This window comes from Hemiscyllium ocellatum, chromosome 13 (assembly GCF_020745735.1).
Source record: "Hemiscyllium ocellatum isolate sHemOce1 chromosome 13, sHemOce1.pat.X.cur, whole genome shotgun sequence".
NCBI classification, from domain to species: Eukaryota; Metazoa; Chordata; class Chondrichthyes; order Orectolobiformes; family Hemiscylliidae; genus Hemiscyllium; species Hemiscyllium ocellatum.
This window is the reverse complement of record NC_083413.1, coordinates 77,581,325-77,602,225: the sequence shown is the minus strand read 5'-3', so window position 1 is coordinate 77,602,225 and position 20,901 is coordinate 77,581,325. Positions and strand designations below refer to the sequence as shown.

General features: G+C 43.6%; 1 protein-coding gene across 1 annotated transcript in view; it reads left to right on the top strand.

Moving 5' to 3' along the window:
- The window catches only part of ankmy1 (ankyrin repeat and MYND domain containing 1), a 95,306-nt gene extending 84,828 nt beyond the window's left edge, over positions 1–10,478 (top strand). The window contains exons 16-18 of the mRNA XM_060833954.1: positions 630–795; positions 7,215–7,375; positions 10,378–10,478. Of these exons, the coding sequence (XP_060689937.1) occupies positions 630–795; positions 7,215–7,375; positions 10,378–10,478 (428 nt within the window). The remainder of the gene's footprint in view (positions 1–629; positions 796–7,214; positions 7,376–10,377) is intronic.
- Positions 10,479–20,901: the final 10,423 nt, after the last annotated feature.

Below are 20,901 nucleotides of genomic sequence, written 5' to 3'. Positions count from 1 at the left end.
AGAAAGAAATTGTGCAATTGTTTCCAAGGGGTAAAGGAACAGCTCAGATGGTCCAAGAGTGGAGAGCAGCAGAACACACACCGTTAATATACTTATTAGATTGGGAAACGTTGTGTGAGAGAGATGTTGAAGATTTGGGGGATGGGAGTCAATGAAGGTAATGTGTGCTCTAATCTTGACGGATAGGCTTGAGCATTCAAATAATACTGCTTCCCACAGTATGGAAGCAGGCCATTGAGTCCACACTGACCATCCAAAGAGCAACCCATCCAGACCCAGGCGCTACCCCTGTGACCCTGCATTGCCCATGGCTAATCCACCCAGCCTACAGTTAGACTGCGGGAGGAAGCCAGAGCATCTGGAGGAAACCCATGCAAATGCAGGGAGAACATACAACTTCTACACAGACAAGCATCCAAGCCTGGAATCAAACCTGGGCCCTTGACACTGTGAGGCAGCAGTGCTAACCACTGAGCCACCACACTGCCAATGCTGTTAAATGAAAATGCATGAGTCTGGTCCCTCTCGCTTTGGAGACTGCTCTAGTTTTAAATTGTCCTTATTTCAGGATTTGAGATCGGCATGCATTCCGTTGTAATCCTTACTGGAAAATGTTCATGCTTTTACAGATCGGGAAATCGACTCAGCTTTGCCACCCCTGACTGAATCAGAGGCCCTGTCTTTCGCCAACGTCAGTCTGACAGCAAAGGCCATCTTTGAGCGAAACGCTGAGGGGAACCTGCCAATATTGGCAGCCTCCGAAAAAAAAAGCAAAGTCCAAGATACAGCTCCCAGGTAGGATGTGTGGGCTGGAGGTTGGCAAGGCTGAGGTGGCCAGATCTCCAAGTGTCCCGGGTTTCTGGAATCAATAGCATCAGACCTGGAGTCCGTTCCCTCCAGAAGCACTAGGACAGAGTCGGTGGAGTGTAACACTATAAATACAATACCAAGCGAGTAGAGAGCACCACCCTGTGTCAGCTTCACTCAGTAAGCAGGGATTCATACTTAGAAAGAGAGAGAGACACAGCCAGTGAATAGAGAGCAACAGAGACAGGGACTCACTGAATGAGCACAGAGTGACTCAATGAGAGGTCACAGAGTGAAACAGAGTGAGGGACACACTAAGAGAGAGCAGAAACGGACTCATAGAGAGAGCAGGAAGAGACTGAGGGAGAGAGACATGGCAGACAGGGACACAGAGAGAGAGACAGACAGACAGACAGAGGAGAGCAGAATGGAAGAGGAAAGAGGCCACATTTGGAGTACTGTGTGCAGTTCTGGTCGCCTCACTTTAGGAAAGATGTGGAAGCTTTGGAGAGGGTACAGAGGAGATTTGCCAGGATGTTGCCTGGAATGGAGAATAGGTCATACGAGGGTAGGTTGAGAGTGCTAGACCTTTTCTCATTGGAACGGCGAAGGATGAGGGGTGACTTGATAGAGGTTTATAAGATGATCAGGGGAATAGATAGACAGTCAGAGACTTTTTCCCTGGGTACAACAGAGTGTTACAAGGGGACATAAATTTAAGGTGAAGGGTGGAAGGTATGGAGGGATGTCAGGGGTAGGTTCTTTACCCAGAGAGTGGTGGGGGCATGGAATGCACTGCCTGTGGGAGTGGCAGAGTCAGAATCATTGGTAACCTTTAAGCGGCAATTGGATAGATACATAGCTTAAGCTAGGACAAATGTTCGTCAAAACATCGTGGGCCGAAGGGCCTGTTCTGTGCTGTATTGTACTATGTTCTATGTTCTATTCTATGGGAGGGAGAGCAGAGAAGGACACAGGGAGAGAGCAAAGAGGGACAGAGAGAAAGAAAACAGGGAGGGACACAGAGAGTGCAGAGAGGAACACAGAGAACAGAGTGGGAGCAGAGCTGAACAGATAGCATAGCAGGTGAGGAGACTTGTGTCAGAGTTGGAAATCCCGCAAATAGCCAGAGGAATCCTCTCCAGGATCATCCTTTCTACCAAAGATCAAGCAGCTTTCTGTGTAAGGTCAAAGTCTGAAGTCACAACGCTGATTAGCAAAGTTAAAGAATTAACTCCAGAAGAAAAGAAATGTGTACCTAGTGGAAGAGTGAGGGGGCATCAAGGTAACTAACTGATCAGAACAATATGGAAAGGACCCTTGCCATTGGATCTCTGAACTGTTCCACAACTCATTAAAAGTTGTGATGATATGCCCAGGTAGCTACATAGAAACATAGAAAATAGGAGCAAGTGTAGGCCATTTGATCCTTCGAGCTTGCTCTGCCATTCGTTATGACCAAGGCTGATCATTCAACTCAATAGTTTTTCCCTGTTTTTCCTCCATATCGTAACACCCCAAGGGCTATATACAATTCCTTTTTCAAATCAGACAATAATTTGGACTCAGCTGCATTCTGTAGGAGCAAATTCCACAGGCTCATCACTCACTGGATGAAGACATTCCTCCACATCTCTGCCCTAAATGATATACCCGTGTCCTCAGACTATGACTTTGGCTGTGTTGCAGTGATCACAACTGTCTCTGAAAACCCTCCGATTCATATTTCTTGACTTTGCTCTTTTGCTCGCTGCTTGTCCCATGAAACTCTGTAAGAGAGAACAGCAGCTAGGAACTACCACAGAACCTGGGCAAGGGGGAGAAGCAGGGCTCAGGATTAGTGTGATAAGGGGCAGGAGCCAGCTGGTATCTATGAGGCTGGCGTGAGAGACATCAAACTGAAGAGTATTATTACAAGGGGACATAAATTTAAGGTATTAGATTACCTACTGTGTGGAAACAGGCCCTTCAGCCCAACAAGTCCACACCGACCCGCCACCCACCCATATCCCTACACTTACCCCTTCACCTAACACTACGGGCAATTTAGCATGGCCAATTCACCTAAACTGCACATCTTTGGACTGTGGGAGGAAACCGGAAACCCACGCAGACAGGGGGAGAATGTGCAAACTCCACACAGTCAGTCGCCTGAGGCAGGAATTGAACCCGGGTCTTTGGCGCTGTGAGGCAGCAGTGCTAACCACTGTGCCACTGTGCCGCCCACGTAATATCAGGCAAGTATGGCATAAATGGAACAGGATTGTTTGACCCGGCAGGAATCAGCTGAGCCTGAGTCGGGGGATGGGTATATGCAGAGATCAGAAAGGAGATTCATCATTTCACTGACAATTTACTCTCCCCTGCTCCCCCTTTTGAAATATGAAGTCCTAATCTTTAATCACTTGTACCTCTGCTGACAATAAGATATAAAACTAATCAATATCCTTTCTTCCTTCATGTTTGTGCATCGAGTATTTATGAGGGAGGGATTTTGAGTTTCAGCTAATTGAGTTGTGTTATTAATTCCTAGTTTTGTTTGTCTGCTGCTACTACTAATAGGAAAAGTTTAGAGGGATATGAGCCAAGCACTGGAAAACGAGACAAGATTAATTTAGGATATCTGGTCAGCACAGAGAAGTTGGACCAAAGGGTCTGTTTCCAAGCTGTATATCTCTATGACTCTATCAGACCTGCACAACCTTGAACTGTGAAAGAAAACCCACATAGACCCAGGGAAGATGTGAAAACTCCATACAGTCACCCGAGGGTGGAATTGAACCTAGGTCTCTGGTGTTGTGAGGCAGTAATGGAGCAGATTTTGGAGCAAAATGGAGTTGGCTCAATCAAAAATTGTGTGAAGCAGTGAAAAAGAAACATTGTTGTGTGTTTTAGCTGTTCACAGTTGCTAATGGGCAGATGCGTCTTTCCTGCCCAGTGTGCAGTGTTTAGCTACAATAGCAATGAAATTGAATCTGTGTGAATTTTTCATAAAGTGAGCTCTCACTCCAGAATCTGCTGTACAGTTTTACTGCAGCTTCAGAAATCACAGCAGACAGGATTTTGCTGTTTAACTGTCGCAGCTTTTACCAGGATCAGATGTTGTCTGGGCAAGGTCCATCCCAGAATGGAGGTACTGTGTGTGTATAATCCCCACAGTGCTGCCAGTACCTTACACTGAGTGAATCTCAGATTATTTTGTTGACAATTCCTCTCCATATTGGGTTAATCGGGAAAGAGATGTCAACATGGCCAGAATCTTACTAACGTCAGAGTGCCCCCTTACGTGAGGTTAGACACAGGGTCCAGAGTTGAACCAGAGGCAGCTTCGCAGTGGTGGGTCCAGTCTCCATTGTCAGCTCCTCTCTGCAACAGCTGAACCGCTGGCTGTAGCTGGGTGCACCAGCCGTGCTGTGGATTGGCTGCTCCTCTGCATCAGTGGCCTACAGGGGTGGACTTTTCTCAACCCTGCGGACAGCACCTCCATTTTGAGACTGCCTCGCCGTCTCCTGCCCTACCTCAGAAGGGGCTGGCCAGGCATTGCAGCGGGCCCTCTGATTAGCTGTTTCACTTCCCTGCCCTGCTCCCTGTCTTTAATATGATGGATGCCTTCTTAACTATGAATAGCAATGCCAACACCCCCCATCACCATCTTCTGCCCCATCACCTTTCACCATCATCTTCCCCCCTCTTCCACCACCACTGCCTCCCCATCTCCCTCCCCAGTTTCAGATTCCAACCCAGAATCCAATTGGATGGCAGGATCCCATTGGGCTGGGTCGGTTGTTTGCAAAGGCCCCAAAAACACAGCAGTTATAGGCCCTTACTGAGCTCACTACCAGGTAACAGGGAGCCCCTGGACTAGGCCGTCCAGGTAGCTATCATTATGAGCAGAGGGTGTGAGTTGGATTGGGCCTGTGAGAAATTAGGCTACACACATCCTACATCAGGATGGCTTTGCGGTTTAATCTCTGGTCCCTTTTGAATGAGAGGATTCAGAGTGGCAGTACAGATGCTAAAATTGATCTTGAAGCTAAGATGGGGGAATGAAGTCACCCAGTTCCTCTTTGCCACCAACATAATGAGTGAGTCGGAAAATAATCAGGATTGGCTTTGATGGGCCACATTGCTGAATAGCACAATTATACACAATTTCTACAAATGAAGGGTGGGTTCTTGGGCCAAGGATCAAAGTTACTGTTCAAGCAGTGACACTGACAATTTATTTGCAGGAGGGGAATACACACAAGGGTTCAATACCTGTTATATATCAGTGAACTATTTAAAACCAAACCATTCCCCTTTTAAAGCACATGACTGTAGTTGGGTTGGCTACATGTGGGATGGTGCTGGGATGGAGAGGGAGAGCAATGTTTTGGCTACATTCTTGAAATGTAACCAACCAGGAGCGAAAATATGTTTATTTCTTGAAGGTGCTTCTTGAGATTTTCTGGAGCGCTATTTGATTTTCAGGGGCTACTATTTCATTCTGACTAACTCGTTTATCTAGTCATAACAGCACCTCCAGTACTGCTTCGATGTATTTAGTGTCACAAAGGAACAGCATCAGAACGATTTATCAATATATTCAGTTATCAGCCCTCCATTGAACTTAAAGCCACTACACTGAGAGGAAAGCATAAATTTCTTAGATACCATTGTACTTAAATTGGCATAAGAAATTAGCACAAGCTTCCAACAGAAGTTTTCTTTCCAAAACAATTGACACGCAAATCTACACAAAGTCATCATCCTTACCATAGCTTCTATCGATTGGCCAGGTCATTACCAATTCCTTTGCAGATGCATGAAGGTGGAACGTATTAACCAGGCAGTTACTACCCTATTTATTGAGTCTCAAATCTCAATCTCAGATTCAAAATTTAACAATTGATACGGAGTCTATTATAATGACAGAAGTTCATTTCACTCTAAACGGTAAAGTCATGCATACTTAAGCTAGAGATTCCATTTTGATTACTTCAGTGATTTCACATTTTCTGACTTCAGTTGACTGACAATTCAGTTGTTATCCCTGAAATCATTCTCTTTCCTTCACAGCCTCCATCTTCTCTCTTCCCATTTGCAGTGTCCATCTCCCTCCCTTACATCTCTTCTGCCACTCTTTCCTGATACTTGTGGCCCTCCTTTTACCCCAGCCCTGCAGCCTCCTTCTTCAACCCTCCCTACCTCAACCACTTCCTTCCCCCACCCCCAACCAATGCAGGAGACAACACCACCTGAATATGGCAGACTGCAACCCCAGCAAGACAGTACTCACTCACATACCGTCACATTCTAGACCTCTCCCATGGCCACTACTGATAGTGAGCCTATACATAGAAGATCTATAATCACAAGGAGCAGGAGTAGACAATTCTGCCCCTCAACCCCCCCTCAACCATTTAATACCATCATAGCTAATCTCATCTCAGCCTCAATTCTTCCCTGCCCCCGCTCTATAACTATTCAATCCATTACTAATTAAAAATCGATCTCCTCCTTACATTTACTCAATGTCCCAGCATCCCACTGTGGGCTACTGAATTCTCCAGATTCATAAGCCTTTGAGAGAAGTAATTTCTCCTCTCTTTTAAATCTGGTACCCCTTATCCTAAACTATGACTCTTCATCTGAGATTGCCCCACAAGAGGGAACAAGATCCTTTCTACACGTACTTTGTCAATTCCTTTTCGGATCTTATATACCTCAAATAGATCTTCTCTCATTCTTCTGAACTTTCAGAGAGCACAGGCTTGAACTGCTCAATCTCTCCTCATAAGAGAAACCCTTCATTTCTAGAATCAGTGGCAAATACAGGTGAGAAACAACCTGTGATTGGAGGAGTGTGAGAGATTTCTGATTGGAGGAGCAGCTCCTCACTGACCCTGGGTCCAGTCCCAGAGAGCGGAGTGGGAGGAGGGCAGTGTCCTGGTTCTGACAGAGTGACCCCATTGATTGAATCTCCCCGGGCGTCTTTGTTGATCTTGGAGGTGGATTCACCTGCTGTCTCTTTGTATTTTGTACGCTGCCACCCACCCGCAAGTGGAATATCACAAAATAGCTGATACAAGCCTGTTTTTCAAGAGGGAGAGGGTATCCCAATGAGCATTGTCTTTTGATTTCACACATTCCCTTCCCTATCCCTGGTCTAGGACATCACATGTCACATCTTTGATCTTTGACTGCCACCTCACACTCCTCCCAATAGTCACCGCATTTGTCCCACTGCGCCTGATATCCTGGCAAGCGAGAGGCGTGCACAGGCATTTGCTGACGGGCTATTGCCCCAGGGAAATAGGCACAAGCCCTGCCTTGGCACACCCCAGTGGAAGAGGAACGGCAGCGCCCGTTTGCAGATCCGGCCCTGACTAACCAGATTTCTGCTCTCCTGCCTGTTTTAACAGGAGGCAGCTATTCAAGTTCAAGTTCTGTTACGCCTGTGGGCGTTCGGTGGGCGTTCGGCTGATCACGTGCAGTCGGTGCAAGGAGGTGTACTACTGCAGCAAGGCCTGCAAGGTGACAGCGTGGAACGAATTTCACAAGGATGAATGCCACTTAACGAAAGGTGAGGGCACCCTATGTTTTTAATTCATTCCTGGGATGCAGCATTGCTTGTGTTTCATGCCCATTCCCAGTTGCCCTTGAGAAGGTAGTGTTGAACTGCTTTCTTCAACAACTGCTGTCAATGTCATTATGGACCAGACCAGACCCCCTGTAAGAAGGTGGCTTGCACCCTAATGTTTCTTATTTTAAAGGCAAATGTGAAGTGCTGTGTTCCAAATGCAATTTGACTGGTCAACATTAAGCAAAACACAATTCAAATACTATCGTTAAAACACAACAAAAGAAAGAAGAATTTAGAAGTATGTAACTCTGTTGGGAGACTTAACAGAATGACAGATACAGTAACTACTACTAATTAACTGTTCCAACATTGTAACATTCCATAAGCACACCCTTCAGCAAAAGGGAAATTCAGAAAACAGGTTTTGTCTCACATGTAATCCAGCAGCCTTGGCTGTAATTGAGAGCGGGAAAAATAGTTTCCAATTCTTCAAGCCCACAGCAGCAATTGCTGAAAGCTAAAAGTCCTTGGTCTGTGAGAGCTTGACCACACCCATTCAGGCTACTTCTATTGTTCCAACTTTAAAAAATACAAGGCTTCACAAGTTGTTTATCTTCTCATAGATTGCTCAGCACTTGTACCCCAATCTCTATCTAAAAGAAACCAGGACAAAACATACCATCGTCACAATGTGCTGTACGCCACTAGGAAGGGAGTTCCAATAGACCCAGCAACATTGAAGGAATGGCACATGTTCAGCCATTCACACTTTTGGTGTATGTAAGACATGATCCTGGACTTCCTTGGCTCTTAGGATCACTATCATCATGCCATCATATCCCTGAAGAAATGGTGGTATACTTCCACGTCCATTCAAGAATTCAGTTTCGTCATTTAGTTAATGAGATAAAGTCCATATTGTCTAGATGTATGGATGTCTCTATTCCATGCATATATTTCAATAACCTCCACATTTTTCATCGAACTCTTTTCACTCTCTTAAATGCTTACTGCTTTGAGATACACATTTTAAATGTACAGATATACCTATAAGTATGTAGCCACTAACCACACACAAGACTAAACATTTGCCATCTGTTAATGCAGACTGTCAGAGTTAAACACTGCAGGCGTGCTTGACATGGAGAAGTCTAATACAGCTGGTCAGTTGCAGGCATCCACTGTATTTGATTGTTTTGCAATGCCTCAGGCCAGTTGCTACACTGCCAGCCTGTAATCAAACGTTAACTTCAATATTGTCAATTTGCCTGCCTCTTTAAACTCCCAATTGCCTAAATTGTTCTTCAAGTTCCACTAATTGAATGCGTGAGGTGCATTTCTCTTTGTCTCCCCGTGTGGCCGAGGGGTAAACCTGTACCAATCAGATTATCATTCCACTTGACAGACAGAGCTCCCTTTCATCTTCTGTTGCAGTTAGATCTGTTTTAATGAAGTGCTTCGATGAGGTGGAAGAGTGAAGTTACCTTCTCAGTCGTTAATTGAAGGCTGCCAGAAACAACATGAACAATTTACCTTGGAGACATTCCCGAAAGCTAGTGCTAGAATACCATAATCTGTCAGTCTTTATATAGTCCTAGACACATTAGGACAGGGAGAAGACCATCCAGTCTATTGGATCTCTGCCGGTGCTTTATAGAGCAACCCATTCAATCCCATTCCTCCTTCTATTTCCAGAGCCCTGCACATTGATTTTCTTCAAATGCTCTCCCAATTCCTTCGTGAAACCGTCGATTGTTTCTGTAAGGAACATCTGACTGACTTGTATCATTTAAAAATCTTGTCATGGAACTGTTGTGTGAAGCAGCTTGTATAAAATGAAAAAGTAAGTGGTTTCCTGCCATTGGCACCACAAATGTCCACTGGAGTGGTCTCCTCCTCACTTACTTCAATGGCAGATTAGGGAAAAGCCCAGAAATCTTCTATCTGTGTGGAATTTACACATTCTCCCCGTGTCTGTGTGGGTTTCCTCCAGGTGCTCCAGTTTCCTCCCACAGTCCAAAGATGTGCAGGTCAGGTGGATTGGCCATGCTAAACTGCCCATGGTGTTCAGGGATGTGTAGGTTAGATGCATTAGTCAGGGGTAAATGTAGAGTAATAGGGGAATAGGTCTGGGTGGGTTACTCTTTGGAGGGTCAGTGTGGACTTGTGGGGCCGAATGGCCTGTTTCCGCACTCTAGGGATTCTAAAAAAGAACAGTTTTCTGGGGCAACATTTGAGAACAAAGGTAAACAATGCTCTGCCATGCTATTAGCCAATATAAAGATTTAATGGTGCAGAAAGGTAATATATCATATTGTGCATTACTTAAGTACAAAGAACATTTGAAGCAGGCATTGGAAAGTAAAATGTAATCTAAAGGAATGTTTGGAAAGCAGAACAAGTAGTGGGCAATTGTTGCAGTGCATGTGTGTATTATTCAAAATGTGAATGGATTGCAGAATTCGATCCTGGGGAATGGGCTTTGTAGGAAAGGTGACTTGAGGGATGGACTTCAGTGGGAGATTGAGGATACTAGAGGGATAGGCTTGATGGAAGAGCTGGCAGACTGGAAGAGTAAGCATTGGTAGGAGAGCTAAAGAAATATAAGCTTCAATGAAAAATTTGGGAAACTGGAGGAATGATGCTTTGATGAGAAAACTCAGGTAACAGGATAACAGAAGTCGTACTGATGTGGAAATTTAAGGGATGATTTAAAATTGAAAAGAATAGGCTTTAACAGGAGAGTGAGGATACTAAAGAACAAGTTTTGATAACAGAGGCAGACTGAGGCAGAAGTGTTAGAGTACTAGAAAAATGAACTTCAATGGAAAAATTAAGGTCTTGTAGGCTGGAGATTTGAAGGGAGGGCAAGGACAGTGGCTTGAATGGGCTGTGGTGGCAGGTTCGGAGACTAGAGCATTGAGGTTCAAAAAGCCAAAATGGCCATAACTTATTCTAAACATGTTGTAATTGTTAATGTAATCTCTCTCTCTCTCTTTCAGGTCGCCCCTCAAGCAAAAAAGATGGTTTTTATGGGGATGGTGGATTGCGAAGTGGTTCATCATCACCATCTGTAGAACTGGACAACTACAGCTATATTTAAACTGATACCCAGTCGATTCTTTTGTTCATGTTAATTCTCACTGTTTTGTTTTGTTGGAGTGTGAGGCATCTTCCCTATTTTTCTATCAGTGCAGGGAACTAAAAACTTTTGTGAAAAGTGCCAACATTAAGCAACCCTGGGCCAGAATTTACACAGACCCTTTTTGCACTGCCAAGATAGATGTGATTTTTTAAAAAAAAAAGTTTATTCTATCTTCTAGAACCGTTTATCAAGCACTCTCACAGAACAATGTTACATTTCCCCGAAGTGGGGGGAGGGGAAGGGGGGGCATCAGAATAAAATGTTAAAATTTCTGCCATTGACCTAAACCACTCTGAACAACTGAAATTACATGCTCATCAGAATTATACAGGTGTAAATCAGCTTGGTGTGCTGAAGGCAAGGAAAGATAACTTGACGTTTCAGTAATCACCCACACTCGTCATTGCTGTTTTAAATTTAGCATAACTCATCACCAGGTTAGTCCTATGGTTTCCACTCTGAGGGGGGAGGTATCAAGTTGACTAGAATGCTGAAAAACACAGCAGGAAGTATTAAAGCCAGGGAGAGGGATGGCTCCAGTACTGAGTCAGAAGGTATGTGGAGAGAGTAGCAAAATAAACTCAAAAGCAATTAAGATGACTCACTGTGCACTGTGTTTGTTACTTTTATATAACTTGAGAATAAACTATTTTGATGGAAATAAATGGATCTGATCTAATGTTACTCTGTTTGAACACATTATTGTGAAATAAAGCAACGGTTTGGTTTCAGTCTTACCCCATCTAGTTGTAACCTGGGCTGCTCCTGGAGAGATTGAAGAAATGCATGTATGAAAGAAAAGAACATTCTCTACACAGAAATCACAAAAATGTTATGGTGCTGAAAGAGGCCATTTGGTCCATCGTCAAGAAAGCATGCCAATACCTATATGTCCTCAGGAGGCTAAGGAAATGTTGCTTGTTCACAGTGACCCATATTAGTTTTTATAGATGCACCAGCGAAAGCATCCTTCTGAATGCATCACAGCTTGGTATGGCAAGCGTCCTGCCCAAGGCAAGTGTCCTGCCCAAGGCCACAAGAAATTACAGAGAGTTGTAAACACAGCTCAGACCATCATGAAAACCAGCAGCCCATCAATTGATTCTGTCTACACTTTCCACAGCCTCAGGAAAGCAGCCAATATAATCAAAGACCCTGGTTATACTCTATTCCACCCTCTTCCATCAGGTAAAAGATACAAAAGTTTGAAAACACATGCCAACAGATTCAAGAACAGTTATTTTCCCCAGGTATCAGATGTTTGAATAAACCTCTTGATCTTTCTCTGTACCTTCTCTGTAGCTGCAACACTATATTATGCATTCTGTTCTGTTACCTTACTTACATAAGGGATGATTTGCCTGGACAGCACACAAGCAATACTTTTCACTGTATCTCAGTACATGTGACAATAATAAATCAAATCAAATCAAATCATGTCTGTTTCAGCTCTCCAAATGAGAATCATGATCTATTACCATTTTCCAACCTAATTCACACACCCTTGCACATTATCTTTATCAATTTTTTAAAAATCAAATAATCATTAATGCACTCTCTAATGCTTCAGTTGGTTCATCCTCCACCTCATTTCCAGGCAGTACATTCCTTAATTTTTTTCTCTCATGTCACAATTGCTCCTTTTGCAATTCATTTTGAGTCTGTGGCCTCTCATTCTTGTTCCTTTTACAAACGGGAACCATTTTTTCCTATCTATTCTGTCCAAACTGGTCATAATTTTGAGAATGTGTATCAGACCTCCTCTTAGATTTCTTCTCTCAAAAGAGAGCAGTTCCAATCTCTCCAATCTGTCCTCAGAACTGAGGTGTCTCATCCCTGGAACCATCCTTGTGAATCTCTGCTGCATTGACATCCAATGACCTCACATCCTTCTTATAGTGTGGTACCCAGAAATGAGAACAATATTCCAAACTATTAAGTACCTGTGTTGTGCTTTCAGACAGTATTGTGAGTCAGTAAATCACTCAGGCTGCTTAACACCATAAATTACCCCATGGTCCTCTGGAGGAACCATGGAAAGATCTGAACTGAGAATAAGTTAATTAAATTACCACAATATTCCTTCATCAAACACTCACTTGCTGAATTCAATAGACAGAGAAAGGGTCCAAAGTTCCTTCCACACTGTGCAATTTAAGAGTAGAAGATCAGGTTTCAGTGTTGGTTAAACATATTGCATTTTTCAAAATGCAGTTATACCCAGCAAGCAAAGATAAAGTTCATCGTAGTCTCACCTCCTCATTAGAGAGTTTTAAGATGACAGTCACCATACCTCCGGTGAGCTGGACAGGCCAGGGCCCCCATGGTAATCCCAGCCCATCTGGGAGTTGAACCCATGCTGTTGGCATTGCTCGAGCATTCATGCCCCAAACCACTTGTTCATTTCATTCTATTTCAATTTAAACTCCACCAGCCGACATGGTGGGATGTGAACCCACGACCCCTGAGCATTCAGCTGGGTCTTGCGATATCTAAACCGGTGACATCACCACTATGCTATCGTCTCCCCCTGACATCCCACGACAGAGACAGTGCTGGTTAGATGTAATACACACTGTTCCAGGCAGGATCAGGTTAGATCCAGGGTACAACTTGATCCATCTTCCACAAGCAAAGATTCTGAAGTCGGGTCCAATACAAGTTGGATCCAAAATAAAGCTCCTTCTGCACTGCTCCATGAAACACACCCAGATCAAGTTAGATGCAACATAAAACTTTCTCTCTAAACTATCTGAACCAACAATCCCAAGAGAAGTACAACACAGGTTAGATACAGAGTAAAGGTGGCATACTATATTGATATTTTTTCCAAAGCAGGTACAATGTTAGTCAGATTCACAGGAAAGCTGCATCAATACTTTTAGGTGAGATGCAATGGAAATTCGAGAGGCGCTTCTGCAATTAGTCACACACCCTGTATGTTTATATTTACATGTGGAGCACTGACTTATTGTTTCTTTAATACTGCTGTTGAATTGGTATTAATATGGCAATGAGCAGAGTTCCACTTTCCTGGTGACAGTACAGGTAAACGGTCAGCACCACTTCCATCCAAGTGGATACCTGTGACAAAGAAATAACCTGCTCGCTGATGCTCACTTTGGGATCTGCCCTGGCCATTTGACCTCATCACAGTCTTGGTCCAAACATGGACAAAGGATGCTAAGCTTCAGAGGTGAGTGAGAGTGATTGCCCTTCGCAGCAAGATGGCATTTGACTGGGTCAATGGGAATTAAAACTCTGCCGTGGCTGAAGTTACACATAGGACAAAGGAAGAAACTTCTGTTTTCTGGAGGTCAATCATCCCTATCCTAGGGCACTACACCAGGAATTCCTAAGGGTAGAGTCCTCGGCCTAACCATTTTCAGCTGTTTTATCTTTGACTTCACTCCAGCATGAGGTCAGATGTTCACTGATGATTGCATAACGTTCACAATTCCTCAGATACCAATGTTGACCAGGTCCAGCTGGAGAAAGACCTGGACAGTATCCAGGCTGAAAAGTAGCATGAACAACACTGTACAAGTGCTAATCAGTGACCATCTCAAATGAGAGGACTAACCATCATCCCTCGAGATTTTGTGGCATTACCATTGCTGAATTCACCACTACCAATATCCTGGAGAGTTAACATTGACAAGAAACTGGAAAAGTCAGTGACTTATGGAGTACAAGTTCAGGTGAAAGGCTGGGAACTCTGTAGCAAGTAATTCACCTTGTGCCCAGCAGTCCCTTGAATTTTCTTTGCAGCTGCACAGGCTTCCTATGTCTGTGTAAGGCAACGATTTCTGGAAAAGGAGTCAATGCCTCGGGTTGACGTGCTGATGCTGATCGCCACATGCAGAACCCTTGGAGTAGCTGCACACACGCAATTTAGATAGAATGTTGCTTGTTTCCCTAATTCCTGTCCACCATCTACCATCGGGTGTGTGGTGGTATAATGACTATTTGACTGAAAGGGTACCGACCTAAATAAAGTCAAGCTCAACATCATCAAGGACAAAGCAGTTTGCTTGATTGATAGCTCACAAAACATTCTCAATAGTCCTAATGTACAGTGGTTGCTGGGGGTCTTGTCTACAAGATGTACTGCAGTAACTCACCAAGTCTCATTCAGCAACTTTTTCAAACCTGTGGTCACAACTATCTAGGAGGGCAATGGCAACAGATACATGTTAAAAAAACTCATCATGTATAGGTTCCTCTCCAAGCCACACATCATCCTGACTTGGAAATATTTTGCCACACCTTCACTGTGGCTGAGTCAAAATTCTGGATCTATATTCCGAACAGCATGACTACATCCCAAAGTGCCACATCAAAACCAGAAGGGAGCTCACCACCACTTTCAAAAGGGTAATTATTTGGCAATAACTGTTGGACAAGCCTGCAATTCTTATATCGCATAAATCAATGGAAGAAAGCAAATTGCTTGAACCAGCGTTAAAAGTTCAGTCTTACTCTATACTATCTGTCTATAGTGTCTAATTTATGCAGAATCCCAACAGTACAGATTGAGACCATTCAGCCCAATGAGTCTGTAACACCCCTTCAAAGAGCATTCCAACCAGACCCACCCCATCCCTGTTAAATTCATTTACCATGACTAATCTATCCAACCTACACATCCCTGGATACTATGGGCAATCTTTAGCATGACCAATCTTTGGATTGTGGGATGAAACCAGAGCACCCAGAGAAAACCCACTCAGACACAGGAAGAATATGCACATTACACACAGACAATCGCCCAAGGGTCAAATCAAACCTGAATCCCTGGGACTCTGACACAGCAGGGCTGAATACTCAAGTCTTTTTAAAAATTTCTCTCCTCTCACCTGAAAAATGTGCCCCCTGGTCCTGAAATCCCCCATCCTAGGGAACAGTCACCTGCCATTCACCTTATCTACACCCCTCATGATTTTATAAATCTCTATAAGGTCACCTTTTGACCTCCAATGCTCCACTGAAAACAATTCCCAGTTTATCCAGCCTTTCTTTATACTCAAACTCTCCATACCCAACAACATCCTGGTAAATCTCTCCAGCTTAATAATATCCTTCCTAAAGCTGGATGACCAAAACTGGACACAGTACTCCAGAAGAGGCCTCACCAATGCCTTGTACAGCCTCAACATGAACTCCAATATTCAAATGACTGAGCAATGAAGGCGAGTGTGCTAATTGGTTGAATGAGGTTGAAGGGCTGAATAGCTGACTCCCCTTCCTACAACATTGATTATCTGTGATCCTCGGAATGAATGTGGCATATTTCTATGTACCATCTTTAAGTCTCCATCCATTAATGGCTGCAAGTTGCGTAGACATCAGCTACCTCAACACTCAAATACATTCTTTCCAATATCATTGAATGTCTGATGAAGTCCACTTTCTACATCTTTGTGTTAATCCATTGTCAAATGTTGTCAAGTATGTACAATGTATTGAACTTCCCCGGCACTATAACAATCACCTGTCAGTAAATGAGAATATTGAGACCTAAGTTGAAGTGGAACAGCAATATAATCAACTTCAAACTGTCTTGGCTTTAACATTTGTCCCTCAGCCAGTATCAGCATTGTCACATGAGGGTTTATTTGCATTTTTGTGACAACTGGCTGGCGTAAATGGTCGTAGTCTTCGATCACAATAGTTCAAAAGCACACAGTTAGTTGCAAAGCACTTTCAGACATAGTGAGGCTGGGAAAGACGCTACACAAATTCTGATCCTTTTGTTTTAGTCTAGGTTGTGATCAGTGCTAACAGGGAGACGTGCGATTGCCCAAAACAATATTTTTTTGTCGGGTTTTTTGAAAATGCTTTATTGAGGTGTGCACTGATTTGTGCCCTAAGGGATTGTAAATTTTCTGGTAATTAACAATGATAATGCCGTAATGGACAATGCTGTTCAGAGGAGTTATTAATGACCTTGGCAGGGGTTTTGTAATTAATCATTTAAGTTTGAGGATGACATGCATATAGGAGAACAGTGCATTTCAATGAGACAGATATTATTGAAGGAGACCTCCAGTCACTTAGAAACCGGACAGAGATAAATAGCAAACACAGTTAATAGAAAATTTGTACAGCGAACAGTAAATTGGAGGATATGAATATAAAATTAAACAACTCTGAGCAAGCTTAGAGACTGTTTCGCTACACTTCAGTGGGCTAATCTCTCAGCTAAAGAAATGAACACAAGAGCAAGTGAAGGCTGGAAAGAACACATTTAAATTTATATTGCATGATTCACAATCTTATGATGATCCAAAGGGCTTTACAGCTGATGAAGTGCTTTTGAAGTGTAGAGTCTGTTAAACTTCAAGGAAAAATGGCAACCAAGTTATACATAGCATGATCCCACGAACAACAATACAATAACGTCCAGGTTATCTGTTTTAATAATAACCTCCAGCAATCTGCATTATTTTGCTACACCAATGTTGACTCGGATACTGGGGAGATCATAGAAACACTACAGTGTGGAAACAGGCCATTCAGCTCATCAAGTCCACACTGACACTCTGAAGATCATCCCCTCTAAACTATCCATGAAACGTTGTATTTCCCACAGCCAATCCACAGAACTTGCGCATGTTTGGATTGTGTGAGGAAACTGTAGCAAAACCACACAAACATGGGGAAAATGTGCAAACTCCACTTAGATAGCTATGTGAGGGTGGAATCAAACCTGGGTCCCTGGTGTTGTAAGGCAGCAATGCTAACCACTGAACCACTGTGCCACCAATGATGGTGAGTCAGGAGATGAGTACCCACCATAGGACACCTAGCTTTAGACCTGCTCTTGTAGACGCAGGTTTTATATAGCTAGTCCAGTTCAGTTTCTGGTCAATGGTAACACCACCCCAGATGTTGAAAGTGGAGGACTTTGTATTGGCAATACCATTGAATGGCATGAGGCAGAGGTCAGATTTTCATTTGTTGAATATTGGTATTGCTGGCTGTTAGAGTCATGGAGTCTTCTTCTTCACCCTATTATATGTGACTTCTGCATCCTAAGGTCTCATTGTTTAGCAACACTTCCCAGGATCTTACCATTAAGTGAATAAGTCCTGCCCTGATTTACCCTACAAAATTCAGCACCTCACCTTCTTAGGATAGTAGCTTAGAGCATAAACAAGATGTTTAGTTGAATACACTTGGAAGAGACATTAAACTGAAGCTCCATTTGAAATCCATCAACTATAAATGACTCAAATGCTGACCTGCATCAGCATTGGAGATTAAACTTAGGATCTTCCAGTTTCCGGCTGCCAACACTACTTTGGTCTATTCCTGGAGGATTCATGACTTGACTTCCCACCTCTAATTCCCAGCCAAGTAAGTGAGTCTGTTTAAAAACCTCTAATATGTTCATAACTAATGTACCAAAGTGCTTAAATAAAAAATATGAAAACAACATTTTTAAATGTCCTTGCGATTTTAGTTTCCTGGGCTATTCAGAACACTGTTGAATTGCAATGTAGTCATGATTAACGCAGAATTATTGAAAACTCCAGGGTAACTTCTGGAGGAGTAGCAACTTGTGACAGTCAGGTTTCTAGCTGGATTAATGAAACAGGAACAAGAGTTCAAATCCCACCATGACAACTGGGAATTTGAATTAAATGAATTTCCAACAAAAAAGGTAGTATCAGTTAACTTCAACTGCTTCACCAATGGCCTATCCTCCAATATAAAGTCAGGAATGAGGATACTTGCTGATGATTGCACATCATTCTTCATAGTTTGCGACTTCTCAGATACTGAAGCACTCCATTTCTCTTTGTAGCAAGACATGAACAACACCCAATCATTTGCACTGATTAGTGGCAAGTAATATTTTTGCCATACAAGTGCTAGGAAATGGCAATCTCCAACAAGAGAGAATCTAACCATTACCCATTGACATTCAATGCCACTGACATTACTAAACCTCTCACTATCAACATCGTGCAGGTTATCATTGACCAGAAACTAACCTGGGTCAGCTACATAAATTCAGAGTCGCGACTGTGGTGCTGGAAAAGCACAGCAGGTCAGACAACATCGGAGGAGCAGAAGAATCAACGTTTTGAGCAAGAGCCCTTCATCAGGAATGAGGCTTGTGAGCCAAGGGAATGGAGAGATAAATGGGAGAGGGGGTGGGGCTGGGGTGAAGGTAGCTGAGATTGTAATAGGTAAATGGAGGTGGGGGTAAAGGTGATAGGTCATAGAGGAGGGTGGAGAGGATTGGTGGGAAGGAAGATGGACGGATGGGACAGGTCAAAAGGACGGTGCCAATTTGGAATGTTGGAACTGGGATCAGGTGGGGGAAGGGGAAATGAGGAAACTGGTGAAATCCTCATTGATGCTATGTGGTTGGAGAGTCCCAAGCTGGAAGATGAGGTGTTCCTCCTCCAGGCACTGAGTGGTAAGGGTGTGGCGATGGAGGAAGCCCCAGATCTGCATGTCCTTGGCGGAGTGAGAGGAAGAGCTAAGACATTTGGCCACGCGGCGGTCGGGTTGCTTCGTGCATGTGTCCAAGAGATGTTCTCTTAAGTGTTCCGCAAGTAGGCGTCCTGACTGTAGAGTGCATCGCTCTCTTTGCGGTCTCCTCTACATTGGGGAGACAGGATGCCTACTTGCAGAACGTTTCAGAGAACATCTCCAGGACATCCACACCAACAAACCCTGAAACGTTGATCCTCCTGCTCCTCTGATGCTGCCTGACCTGCTGTGCTTTTCCAGCACCACACTCTCGACTCTAGTACATTCTCCAGCATCTGCGGTCCTCACCTTCTCCACATAAATTCAATGGCGACAAAATCAGGTTAGAAGCTCAGCATGCTGTGGTGAGTATAGGTGCACAAATAGGAAGGGTTTAGAGAGACATGGGCCAAATGCAGGCAACTAGGGCTAGATTGATTTAGGATATCTGCTCGGCATGGATGGGTTGAACCAAAGGGTCTGTTTCCGTATTGTGTAATTCTATCACTCTAGTCATCCCTTGACTCCCTAAAATATTGTCCACGAGACTCAAGTTGGGGATGTGATGGATTATAGTCCACTTGCCTGCAGGGCCAACAATGCTCAAGTGTTTTAACATTATCTACGATAAAGTACGATGTCCATTCACCACTTTAAAAATTCATGTCCTCCAGCACTGATGCACCAGACACAAGATGCATTGCAGCAATTTACCAAGTCTCCTTCACTAGCACCTTCCAAGCCCACAACCTCTATCATAGAGTCATAGAGTTATAGAGATGTACAGCATGGGAACAGACCCTTCAGTCCAACCCGTCCATGCCAACCAGATATCCCAACCCAATTTAGTCCCACCTGCCAGCACCCGGCCCATATCCCTCCAAATCCTTCCTAGTCATATACCCATCCAAATGCCTCTTAAATGTTGCAATTGTACCAGCCTCCACCATTTCCTCTGGCAGCTCATTCCATACATGTACCACCCTCTGCGTGAAAAAGTTTCCCCGAGGTCTCTTTTATATCTTTTCCCTCTCACCCTAAACCTATGCCCTCTAGTTCTGGACTCCCCGATCCCAGGGAAAAGACTTTGCCTATTTACCCTATCCATGCCCCTCATAATTTTTTAAACCTCTATGAGGTCACCCCTCAGCTTCCGATGCTCCAGAGAAAACAGCTCCAGCCTGTTCAGCCTCTCCCAATAGCTGAAATCCTCCAACCCTGGCAACATCCTTGTAAATCTTTTCTGGAGCCTGCGAAGAACAAAGACACTGTTCCTTCACTATGGCTGGATCAAAATCCTGGCACTCACTCCACCCTTTGGAGACTAGACCTCCACTGCATAGACTGCAGCAATTCAAGAAAGGAACTCACCACCAACTTCCTCCAAAGCATTTAGGGATGGACAATAAATTCTGGCCCCTCCAGCAATATTCACATCTGATTAACAAATAAACTAAATTGAGATTACATGACAACCAGTTCATGGTATAAAATCTATTTTGCTCACTGCTAACCTTTTCGGAAATGAAACCTGCTGATGCTGGCCTTTAAAAAACTCCAGACCCACAGCAATATGATTGACTCAACAGTTTCTTCTGAAATGGCCAGTCAAGCTGTTTGTTCATGTCAAACTACAATGACAAAGTGTTCCTGATTTTTCACTGTCATTGGGTTGAAATTCTGGAAATCCTTTCCAACAGTATTGTGGATGTACGATACCACATTGACTGCAGCAGTTCAGGAAGGCAGCTGATCATCATAAAGTCCCCTTTTTTGTACTGTGGGCTTAAAAATGGGAAAAGAAACTGATTTAAAGCAAAGGACTGTGGAAGAAAATGTTACAGTTGTTAAAAAAATTAATGAGTTTCTGGAAGTCATTATGTGTTTTGTC